General features: G+C 41.8%; 1 protein-coding gene across 2 annotated transcripts; it reads right to left on the reverse strand.

The window, feature by feature from the left end:
- Positions 1-246: 246 nt before the first annotated feature.
- Positions 247-11,725, reverse strand: LOC118227896 (GTPase HRas). Of its 2 annotated transcripts, XM_035418925.1 has the most exons (7): positions 11,676-11,725; positions 10,803-10,926; positions 6,871-6,999; positions 6,557-6,735; positions 5,957-6,116; positions 5,046-5,169; positions 247-4,725 (listed from the first exon to the last, which is right to left on the reverse strand). In XM_035418925.1, the coding sequence occupies exons 3-6, from the start codon at positions 6,979-6,981 to the stop codon at positions 5,050-5,052; spliced, it is 570 nt and encodes a 189-aa protein (XP_035274816.1). In that variant the 5' UTR covers positions 6,982-6,999; positions 10,803-10,926; positions 11,676-11,725; the 3' UTR covers positions 247-4,725; positions 5,046-5,049. The 2 variants fall into 2 exon arrangements, with proteins under 2 accessions (XP_035274816.1, XP_035274817.1); XM_035418926.1 differs by lacking the exon at positions 11,676-11,725 and having other exon boundaries at positions 6,871-6,996; positions 10,803-11,418.
- Between the last annotated feature and the right edge of the window lie 1,176 nt (positions 11,726-12,901).

Here is a 12,901-nt window from a genome sequence, read left to right on the forward strand (position 1 = left end):
AAAGGTGAGACGATTAGCTCCCTTAAACTGTGAATCGTAGTCTTTACATTGGATAATCGTTTCTCTGCTAAATTTACGTCGCTGTTCTACGCATATCTATATGGCCAAACGTTTTGCCCCACAAAACCAATTTCAGATTCTTCTGGAAAGAGTAGTAGTTTATTTAGCCTCGCGATTATATTTCAGGGGAACACCTATATAGACTGACACGTTTTGTATTAAGTTCAAGGGTACCGGACAGAAATCTGCGGATTTTATGTTTTTATTTGCACTTTTTTCTCAATTACAAGAACACAACTATTTGGAATTCTTACAACACATGAATCTTTTCCTTTTTTAAATCCAGTGTTTATCCACATGTTCAATTTTACCCCAGTTTTGATTGGCAAGTTGTATTTGTGGGCCCATCAAAGTCTCTCCTCAAAAGCCTCTTCTCCCAGCCACCCATTTTCTCTGCAGTCCATACTAGATTTAGCTGCACAGTCATTGCTTCCTTCTGTCACTGCGTACACTTCAATTGGTAGTACAGTGGAGTCACACAATCAGACAGGGCAACACTTGCAACTTTCCTTCCTGTGCTGCACAAACAGCTACTGACCTCACCATCCACCCCCACCCCCCACTCAGGGTACCTCATTGAGAAGTGCGTTTTGCAGAAAAGTACATAGCATTAACTTATGCTAACACACATTGTACTGTGATGTCATTTTAAAAAGTATATGACTGAAGTCCACAGCTCTAGAGGAAACTGAATGTGTGTGTAATGGTTTTATTTTACTTCATTCCTATGCCATCAAACAAACTTGGATCAGAGGGTTACGGGGTAATTGGTCAGGGTTATAAAAGGTCAGACAATGGAAATCCGTTATGCCTCAATACATTTCTGCCAAAAATAATGAAAGATAATTCAACTTGATTCCATCATCATCACAGTGAGAGAAATAGAAAACAGCACACATTTCTTTAAGACACAGTATTTACCCAAGAAATGGATGTTATAGTTTCTGTAATGTTAAATTATAGTGCTATATGCAGTACAGTACAAATTAAATTTTGTAATATTTCTTTCCATTGTACAACATATTAAATGACACAAATTCCATAAATGTACATTAGTGCAATAAAAACCTAAAAAAAACAATTAGCACTGTCCTGGCTCAAAAATCATGAAATAAAAACTATTCCATAATCTACAAACAATAACCAGGTGAATGAATAACATTCTGCCCTCATATTCCAATATCTTGACAGACACAAATGTGGGCTACACACCCATATGCCAACAGGCTGGCAAGACCCAGGCTGGTATGTTCATGAGCGGAATATAGGTAGAACATAGCTGACCTTACTGAGCATTTCTGTACACTGCTGGACATCACTGAGCATTACCGAACAGTACTCAAAATTATTGAACATTTCTCAAGAGTAATATGGGAGAGCGTCATCAGTCTGTGTCATCTAGTCATCTGCACAATGATATGAGGCCTATACTAAAGAGCTAGGTTTAAGACAGAGGTGAGTTTAACCCTTCAGTTTAGCACAGCTAATAAACTGTACAGTGTCTGTCTTCCCCCACCTTATCAAATAGAAGCCTCGTGTTCTCAGGTGTGCAGGTGATGTCTCAGGTATTGTGTGTGCAGGTGATGTAGAACAAAATGTACACAAGAATGAGACAAACTGAGTTCAGTACACCTCAGAAATACCAACCTCAGCATAACTGACCGATTGGTCAACCAAACAGGGTACAGAACATAATAAGTACATGCAATTACACTTTATCAATATCAAGCTTTGTTTTATCATCAATGCAAAAAAAGCAAGCATCAAATTGAAACAAGTCACTTTCAAAATTCGACAAAGGGGCATGTTTTAGCATGATTACAAAATAATACAATGTGGGACAATCACCTATCTTTGCTATAAAGAAGGGGAAGACAAAAATGAAAGTTTGCAAATGAGGCAAAAGATGGAAGGTCACTAAAAAGGAGAGATTACATTCAGAAAGCCAACAGAAAATTAAAAAAAACAAATGTTCTAATGAGATCCCAATTACTACCAGTTAAATGTCTTTTATTTAAACTAAAGTTCATAGCAAGAAAAGGAGTAGCTTATTTTAAAAACAAGGCTACAGTAATGAAGGTCATGATACCAAATAAAAAAAGGATTCACATTCATAAAATTGGTATTTAAAGTTCTGAACATTTCAGAGTTCCTAATGACCTCCATTCCTGATGCATTAGTATCTCAGAGGTGCTACCGTGTAATTCAAGTTTCCAAATGGTCCACTAAACACAGCCCTCCCCACCCCCAACACACACACACACACACACACACACACACAAACACACAGGCACACGCCCAAACGCACACACACACACTCACCCCACACACAGAGCACAACCTAGCAGCACATTATCATATAAAGGGTTATACAGGGTAAGTTTATAAAGGTAGTATGTTTTCCTTGAAAGGATGATAACCCCTATAGTTAATCAACAATTGTCCCTCACAAATGCAGATCACCCAAGTTCTGCAATCACCAAAAAAAGTAATTTGTAATGAAAAATGCTTTATTTTATTTAAAAACTAAGGACAAATGTTGAATGAATCCAGGGGAAGTTATTGGAGGTTGAAAAATAGATGGTACCATTTTAATAGAAACCCATTAGTCTGAGATACTCTTCCCAGCAAAGCCTGATGGGTTATAATTTTAGCCACTTAAACACCACAGATAAAATCAACGTTTAGACACAACTGATTACTATTTTGACACTGCAAGCCTATGAGCTCCATCTCTCATTTTTCCTGCTCAGCATGAAAGCTACCTCCCCCCACACACACACAATAAAATCATATCTACCGCAACTCTTCACAGGCTATTGGCTACCAAAATATAGAAATAACAATTTTTCCATTTTTAACTTGTCGCAATTCCTCCTTTCCTCCATACTGCAACCTAAATCTATCAGCTTGCAATGGAAGGGTCTAGATGCGACAAAAGATCGAAACTGCACTGCACATAGAGGCCAAAAGAAGCTCACGGATAAGGCGGTCTTCAAATAATGAGACATTACCATTCACAGCTTCAGCGGCGGAAGTAATGCCGTGTGCACAGCAGAAGATAAACACAATTTTTTAATCTGTGCTGATTTTAACATTTAAAATCTGAAGAGGTTTCTAGCAGGCGATAATTTCACTCACTAGAAAGAAAAGGGTTTTACAGCCACAGAGAGGCAAGATGTCAAGCTGAGTGGGGAGAATTCAGTCTGTGCTACAGGCAGACAGACCCTGTTTTTCTGTGAAACTGAACTATGGTCCTCACCTCAGGCCCTTCCGGTACAATCACTAGTGAAGATCTGCAGAACCTTGTTTCCTGAGCCATGTCAGAACACAGTGATGGCCGACTTGTATACTTCCCGTCACATGCACTATTCCCGGCTGCAGCGGCTTACCCACACACACCCAGCTGTAAGTTAAACTGAGCAATTAACAGCTAAACCCCACACATGCAGCTGTTTGAGAAATGTAAGAATGGCAGCGATCATCCAGTCACACTGAACAAGAAAAGGAGAAGAAATTCTAAATGTATAAATGCAGATAAGCAAATATCTCTCGGTGGAGGGAATTGCGATCCCTACGGCTGTGATTTATCTAAATGCCGCAGATCCATAGATAACTAAAACCCAACTCTACACCCACTACAACCCTATAGCCCAAAGCAACCCCACCCACAGCACACAGACCCCTACGCTAACCTACACAGGACACACATCCACCCCTACACCCACCTCCAGCCACAACACGCATACACCCCTACACCTACCTCCAGCCACAGCACGCATACACCCCTACACCCACCACCACCTACAACATACATACATGCTACACCAACATCCATACACAACACGCATACAGCCCTACATTAACCTCCATCCACCACACACATACCCTACATAACCTGTTGTTACTATCTGTGGTCATTGTTACAGTTCTATTGGTTAGACTCTGCCAACCTACCTATCTAGACTTCCTTTTGGCAGCAGATCAAATTATCATGACTGCTTTAAATGTGTACACAAGATCAACACATTTAAAAGAAACTATACATAAAAGTCTGATTCTTAAAAATGAACAAATATTAAAATTTGGGCTAAAAAGAGACAATCCCACGGTGCAAACAATTTAGACACCAGCAGGGAATCAGATCCATTTGGCCATTTTGAGGAAGTGGAGTATGGCCTGCAGGTAGAGATGGACTGTGAGAGAGTATATGAATGGGTTACAGTTGGAGGTGGCCACAACTGTCCAGTCGCTAATAAAGTGGTGACGGCAAGGTGTCACAGGACAGGGACTGCAAGAGCAGAGACGTCAGTGTAAAGAACAGTGCTGCGGCCATTGAAACAATAATGTAACGAGACTGGTGGTGTTTCCCCAGTGTTAGCACAGTGTTTTCACACATGAACAATTCGGTAGTGTTGGGCCTCTGGCAGACAGGGAGGAGTTAGACCACGGGAATCCTGACAAGTGTTGGGGGCCCAACCAGCCAATGAGAGCCACAGTCAGGGGGTCTCTCGAGCCAGTGAAAACTGCAGTCAGGGGCCCCGCCAGCCAATCAGAGCTGGCGTCAGACAGATGCCCTGGTTTTGTTCTCACACTATTGTTGCAGCGCCTTCTTCAGTTCATCTCCACTCTGCCTGTCTCTGTTGGACACCTGTCACGCTGGGGCTGCGGACAGAAGAGTAGAGGACTTCTCTGAACACTCAGCGTGACAAAGGCTGATTTCAGGAAGAGTCTGTCTCATGCTTTTACATGCTCTGACAGTGACATTATATATATATATATATACACACACTGATACAAAGACAGACAGGGAGGGAAATATAGGGACAGACAGTCAGGACAGGGAGATATCAGGATATACAGGGCCAGGCAGACAGACAGGGAGAGAGACATAGGGACAGACAGGCAGACAAGGACATACAGGGATATACTGGGATAGACAGGCTCAGGAATCAGCAGCAGGTTGAAGCAGTCAGTGGGCTTACCTGGTCATGACACCACACAACGGCAATTCATGCAGTCCTGGCCACTCTCATCAGGCGGGTTCAGTTTCCTCAGCTTGTGCTGCCTGATCTCACGGACTAGCGTGTAGAAGGCATCTTCCACTCCCTGAAAAGGCGTGGCCAGCATTACATTTAGGGTATTATTCTTCATCTCATGAAAATGTGTCATCATTCAGAAAAAAGATGGCAACAAAAATCTCCCATTACACTTATCCTCACCCTGTGACTCGTACGTTCAGCTGAGAGAAAGAAACCACACATGTGGCTGCTTTTCCTGCCATGCAAAGATCTCATTGCAAATATCTGCACATTACTCAAATTCACTAGAACTTTCTGGACACTTCAGTCATCAATAGTAAGCAAGTATTTTGTCTTTTCGTTTATTTTAAAGACTCTCCAATGTGGAGAGGATGTCAATAGTGTACAGGTTACAAAAGAGTTAAAAGAAAATCCAAATGAAAACTACTCTTACATCTCCCATAGTAAAATTAGACCATGACGAAAAGAAAATACTGGATCTCTGTCTGCATAAAACTAAATATTGACGTTGTCATTGAGATGTTAATAAATTAATACACTGAAAAGCCTTGCATTACACTGATTCTATCTAAAGCCGCTGCAGACAAAATAAGGAAAACTGGAACTGGAACTCCAAGGGAGGAGGCACAGGGAATTACGCTCGGAGATGTTTTGTTTTGGCGTTGCTACAGAAACGCAGATAGCAGAAACGTAACGGGGGAAATTCCTGACGATCGTTTAATTGCCGTGTTGACGCGTGGAGAGGAGAACAATAGGAGATCGAGCGCAAACGTGGGAAGAGCCGCCGCGGCAGCTCCGCGCGCTCAGCGAGCGAGCGTGCCAGGGGCCCGCGGGCGGGGGCCAGGCCCCGTTACCTGGCGCGTCTTGGCCGAGGTCTCGATGTAGGGAATTCCGTAGCTGCGGGCCAGATCCTGCGCTTGCCGCGTGTCCACCGTGCGAGCCGGGAGGTCGCACTTGTTGCCCACCAGCACCATGGGCACGTCATCCGAGTCCTTCACCCGCTTGATCTGCTCTCTGCGGGCGCAAACACGCACATTGGGAGAGGATTCCAGAAGCCAGAGATTGCGCAACAGAGGGCTCTGTCCCCCAGATAATGTGGTTTTGGTGCATGAAAAGACATATTTCATATGGAACAGTAGATCATTCAGAGGAATGGGTTAGGGTTGTATGTACAGAAAAATGTACTGTAGATACAACCCTGTACTTTGCCATATAATTTGTGCCTGTTAAGACTCCAGTATTGTTTGTTATCTATACTGGTATCTTGAGGTTTCAATGTGGAATAAATCACACTCTTAAAAGGATCTACTTAAAAATGTACGTAAAGAAAGACACACATTAAAAAAATCTATTTCATTTATCGGTTATTTGCTCTCCTAGGTATCGCGTGAACCCTGCCAAAATGTCCCAGAAGAAAAACAGACACACAATCACGTGCCCAGGCCAGCACATACCTGTACTGGTGAATGTCCTCAAAGGACTTGGTGTTGTTAATGGCAAAGACACAGAGGAAGCCTTCCCCAGTCCTCATATACTGGTCCCGCATGGCGCTATACTCCTCCTGACCCGCTGTGTCCAGGATGTCCAGCAGGCACGTCTCCCCGTCAATCACCACCTGCTTCCTGTAGGAGTCCTGTAAAGAGCACGGCTCCTCCCCATTAATCACTACCTACTTCCTGTAGCAGCACCTCAGAGTGAGATGCCTCCGTGCATTCAGAAATGTATGCAACGCACACACTCACGTACACATGCCCACACACACACACACCTCAATTGTGGGGTCGTACTCATCCACAAAGTGGTTCTGGATGAGCTGGATGGTGAGCGCACTCTTCCCCACGCCACCTGCTCCAACCACCACCAGCTTATACTCCGTCATCCTGAGAGATCAGCACTACTGGAGAGAGAGACAGAGAGAGAGAGAAAGACACAGACAGAGAGTGAGAGAAAAAGAGAGAAAGTGAGTTGTGAGTTCCACACCAGCTACACTTCAAGTCATTTATATTATGCTTGAGTGGAAAACCCAGCTTTTGTACCGACACTGGGCCACGCCTGGCCTACTGCCCCCACTACAAGGACACACACACAATGCACATGCAGGGAATTCACATGAGATGCAGCTGGTAGATCCACTGCCCTACCGCTGGGCCATTAAGGCTTTTAATTGGTTAAAAGACTCACATTAGGGGAGCTTGTGCCAGCGGTATGGGTAACTGATATGTAATGGAGTGATAATGGCAAGACGAAACTCTCCTGGGGGGTCATCATGGAAGCTAGACAGGCACAAACACTCCCCCTATGAATATGACATCAACGTCCAGCATGACATCATGAGCGCCAGAAGAAACCCCCCAGGGAAGAGACACTGCTGCTTATAAAGCACTGGTACAAATGTACAAAAACAGGAAACTCAAGACCATAGATACAGTAATTAAATATCAGAAGGAACTGGGATTATTACCACACACAGCCCAACAATAAAACAATAAAATCCATACTATACAACTGTGGTAGTCACACAGTTCAGAAGCAAGCTCAGAGACACAGGTAAAAGAGACAAGGTCCAAGCAAGCTGGCTACAGACATTTCCTCCTCACAGGAGAAGCCCAGTAATCACTCCCTTTGTGAGTGTGAGGTCTACCCGTCAGCTTGCGACAAGACCGCAGTCTTAATTAGACATCTGTGTATCATCACTCACAGTGGAGAGCACAAAGTCCCAGCAATGCAATGGCAAAAGCCAGTGAGACTGCACAGGTAACCAGGCCACAGAGACCTGCACCACAGAGTAAAGGCCACTTACGGCTTTATGAACACGATATGTGGCACCTGATCAACAGCTCAAATTATAGTACTGATTGCTGAAGTCTGACAAAAATCGACTGCTAGCAGCCAGCATACTACTGAGAGATACTGATCCCTGGCATGCTAGAAAACAGAAAAGAAAACTGAAGGAAAAATATGAGACTGAAAGCTTTACACTGTTATTGCCAAGAGAAACCAAATCTACTGAAAAACTTCCGTTTACACTTCTGAAACACTTCCTGCAACATGCGTTCAAGTATGTCCAGGTCACAAATAATACTGTCTAAACTCTACCCTACATTGTAGGTATACACACTGCAGGTCACAGTAAACACGGTTGAAACACGACTACAATGCATATTCAGGGATGGCCAGGCCATTATTAACACAGCCTAGGCAGATAATCCTGTCAAATGATACCTACACTTCATATCATCATATCATCCTTTCAGCCATTTTGCAGAGGCTGGGGTATAAAAATACATTGGTATCTTCAAAGAGACAGAAGACACTTTCCAGGGGCACTGATTATCCCTGAGGTATGGGTGTGCGTGTGTGTGTGTTTACGCGTGTGTGTGTATGCGTGCATATCTGGTGACATTCACATAATGACAACCCTCCAGAAAAAAAAAATCTGTGGGTCATTTTATAACGGCAACTTTCTTGAAAAAATAAAAAAAGGAGCGATGTCACTCAGGCCATCTCCCTTGTCATGTGAGGTGACAGTCCCTTAAACGTCACTTTAAAGCAGGAAAAGAACATTAAAATGTTCAGACTGGTGCATGTTCATTTTATGAAGATACAGCTTTGGCCCATTTCTTTCAGCAATGAGTGTAACCATGGGGTGATATAGCCAACCATTTTTAAAAGATGAATGAGTGTGCAGCAGACTCTCTTTTAACAGTCCATTTAGACCGTTCCCAGAGATGCCAAAAGCCATTTTCACACATTAACTCAAATCCCAGGTGAATGCAATTAAATTAATTGGTTACAAATATTTAATCTTACTATAATATAGCAATGGGACACATGCACTTACACACTAAATGAGCCCTTTTAAATTGTTGCATGAAACAAATCTGTGACCAACCATATTGGCGAAAATCAAAGCTTCACTATCTTCAAAAATCAAGCTGTTAGAAGGTATTATTCGATAGATTGAACAGAAACATCCTTAACACCAGCAACTGGTATGCAACTAGAGTTGCACTTCTGTGGTGTGGAGTCTGACCATGAGGACACAAAAATCCAGCATTTAAGAACTGCTGTGTGTGTGCTTGCTTGCATGCATGCGTGCGTGCACGTTTGTGTCTGTGTGAGTTTGTGAGCAAGTGAGTGACAGTGAGAAACATAATTAGTAGGATTAATATATCCCCAGAACAACAATACAGTAGGTTTCCCTGCAAGCATCTTGGGCAACTCTCTATAGAGGCCCACAGCATCATGGGAAACCAGGCACACACAAGTTTTCCAAATCAATTTCTTCTGATTTATTTTAAATAAAATCTCAATAGTGTCCAGGTAACATAACCCAAATTGGAAGGTTTATTCAGCTGCTACTGCAATCAAGTCAAGTAATGTAGTTAATTTGCCAATGCCCAGTGTTTGCTCAAGTCCTACACGCAGATGAAATGTGCTGTATATTGTGATTTCAGCATTAAAACATTACTGTGACCACACCTTGCCTGTTCACGTGATCTGTGCGATGAATGTGTTGCAAATATGCTGTATTATGAAATGACTTATAATGACATATAAACCCCCACTTTATCCATAATTATCACTTAAAATATTTAAAGTGAAGCTAAAACATATTATTAGTGACCTAAAATGGCCCTGGAGCACTGATCCAGTTCTAGCACTATGCTGATCTCAGATGTTTATAAATACACATGATCATGTTGCTGAGGAGGGGATATGATCACCATTGCAACAGAAAGCCAGAAGGATAAACAGTTATCCCACTGTAGGCTATACGCTTAATTAGTCGGTACATAGTGTCAAATATACTGCGTAGTTAGCCATATAATTAACACAAATAAATGAAGAGAATAAATGACTATACATTTGAAAGACAATTCATATTTTATACAGGCCCGTATGCAAACCTTATATTTACCAATTCCATGAATTCGATTTAATAGCAAACTAGACCGATGGAACCATTTTGAAAAATAGAACGGCGAAAAATGTCAGTAAAAGTCTTCAAATCAAACGTGAAATTATGGAGTGCGGTTTCCAGATGGGAATATGTTGTTGTTGTAGCATAACGGGGCGTCACCCTTGTCAGGGTAGCCGACATCCAATTGACACAGATGTAGCCGCAGCCAAACAAAACGTTAACTGATCGCCACGCTTTTACAGTGAAGTAATTTTGTAATTGTACAAAATGAACATCTGGTGTCTTAGCACTTTCAAACCAAAGTATGTTCGGATTGAATTATAGCCTAATTGCCATAACTTCCCTTAAGCTACTGTACCACAATATCGATATAGACCAGCTAACTTTGCAAACACTATATCACTATATTCGAACGTTGGCTACAACATTGAGCAATCCTACTCAAACAGTAGTGTTGATTTGTTATTGACGCGTCAAAACATTTTTAGATGGCTACAATAAGCTTAAAATTCGTTCAATCAAACAATTGAAATCATATTGTAGTGGCAATTATACTAGCATGGCTAGTGACTGCCGCGTGGATTTAGTAGAAAATTAGGCTAGGTGCACCGCATTTTTAACGACGGAATGGGTCCTGATTTTGGCGGATTCGTCTTTTCCCTACCGACTAAGAAATTCCCTTAGAGTGAGCCCGCTAGAACAAATTTTCAATGAATTATCTGGGAATAGGGAACTGGGTGGTAAGGGATACAATGCAATGTACCGTGTATACTCACAGCAAACACCGTTCTTCAAATTAGCAGAAGGGATCCTGCCAACGCTCTCAATTAGCACACCAAACGAAAACAAAAATCCAGAGGTTGGTGGTCAGCTCCCTTCGCCTCACCACAGCTGCTTCTGCTGCAAAAAATACATTCAAATGTTGCCTCGTTTTAATTTACTCTAAGCAGTACTGCCCCTGGGAATGGCCCATTCGCTGAGCACGCGTTCACTTCTCCCAGTGAGGTCAGAATACAACGAACAAATGTGCAAAGAAAATGAGGGGAGAATGCAGCAGCCCACGCCCAACCTCTACGACAGAGCCACCCCGGCAATATGGGCAATCCCTTCAATAGGCTATCGCTTGGATAGCCAACGTACTGCATAGCTACTCTGTCGGATGTTTTCTACAAGATTCATACAACGCATATATACATACAAAGAAATATTTCAGCTAGTATTAAATTTCATCACAACTGTGTTAACAAAACCCTCCCAAGCACATGGGTGATAAGGTTAATAGACAACAAAAATTATGTTAGTTTATATCTTATCAGCTAGTCTTAGTAGATGTGTTTATCTCTTCAGGTTTTAAAACAAATTTCTGCCAGGTAAAACGGACAGATTTCTGTGTATTCCTTGAAAAAACGCCAATAATCTCCACAGCCTACATTTCCCATGAGCCACGCGCTGTGCGCATGTGTACGAAGCAAGCAACACGCCAAGCTGTCCATATGCATGTATTATATTAGGTTATATAGTGGTCAAACCGCTATGCAAACTATTTTTACAGGCTATATAGTTTCTATTTATGTAAAGCTGAATACATGTCAGTTTTAATGATCTCCCTAGTTAGTCTCGGCTAGCTAACAGCAGGCTAGTATACATACCGTGCTTGTTGATCTTGTGGTTGATTTCTTGCTGCCATCTACTGCAGAAGAAAAAAAATCTTGGATAGCAACATCTAATGTTACATTGTAGACATTTGATAGAGCGGCTCTATCTAATTAGTTTAATGGTTTAAGGAACTGGGGGTTGTACTCGGGCAGAGTGGTAAATTAGGAATGGTAAATGATCTCATTTTATTTTGTGTTTGTTTCACTCGGACCTTTTTTAAGAAACTTTTTTCTAAATCTTTGAAAGGTTAAGGGATGTTGACTGTGATTCCACGGGTGCGTTTTTAATGACCGAAGCGGTAAAGAACCATCTTCTATGACCAAATATGTAGCGACCATCTGATGCACAGCTGCCATTTGGAACTGAAGTCTCACATCAGCAATAATTAAGGTGATGATGATAATTAATTATGATCAAATACCGTTTGGGATATAATTTCAGTGTCTTAGTCAGTAAGAAGAGCAACCTGAACTAGCTGCAGAAGTGAGGATAGTGCAGTTTGCGTTGTTTTCCAACGGCTGTTCGTTGAATGAACCTTGATTTTTTCAGTGTTGCAGCCTCAAATTTTAATCGATACGATATGCATAACAATAAATGCCCCGATTTTAGTCACCATAGTTTAAATCCATTTTTATGACTTTCAAAAAATACTTACGCTTTAAAAGTTTAAAAATGTATACATTATACATTTAAAAAGTACACATTTTGTTTTCAATTACAATGCAATGGTGCGGTACCGTAGGTCTGTCAGTAGGTGGTGCAGTAGGCCTGTATTTATTGTGTGCAGGTCTGCATGTTATCAGTGGGTCTATAGTTACGAAGTGGGGTGCAGTGTATCTATTTATGGAGTTTAGTTCTACAGATCTGTAACTGGGCGATGAAGAAAGTCTGTGTTGAAAGCGAAGTAGGTCTGTATTTATAGAAAATTGAATGTTATGTCAGTAATTGAATATGATTTTTTTCCCTGCTGTGGTGTATATTCACTGTAAGAGTCAGCTCTAAGAGAGAGAGAGAGATTTGATGGAGTGCAGTTGCCTTTTGTCCAATCCTGTAGGATGTACGAATCTCTCCAACAACTGTGCCTGTGAATTCCTAATATGTGATTCATGTAGCGTGCTGTGCAGGACAGATCGGTGAGAGAGGGAAAAAAAACGTACATTTTTCTTATTTGCCTGTAAGACCAGCCTAAGCTTAGTTAAATGGTTGTTTGAGAACTTGG

Source organism: Anguilla anguilla, chromosome 5 (assembly GCF_013347855.1).
Source record: "Anguilla anguilla isolate fAngAng1 chromosome 5, fAngAng1.pri, whole genome shotgun sequence".
Lineage (NCBI taxonomy): Eukaryota > Metazoa > Chordata > Actinopteri > Anguilliformes > Anguillidae > Anguilla > Anguilla anguilla.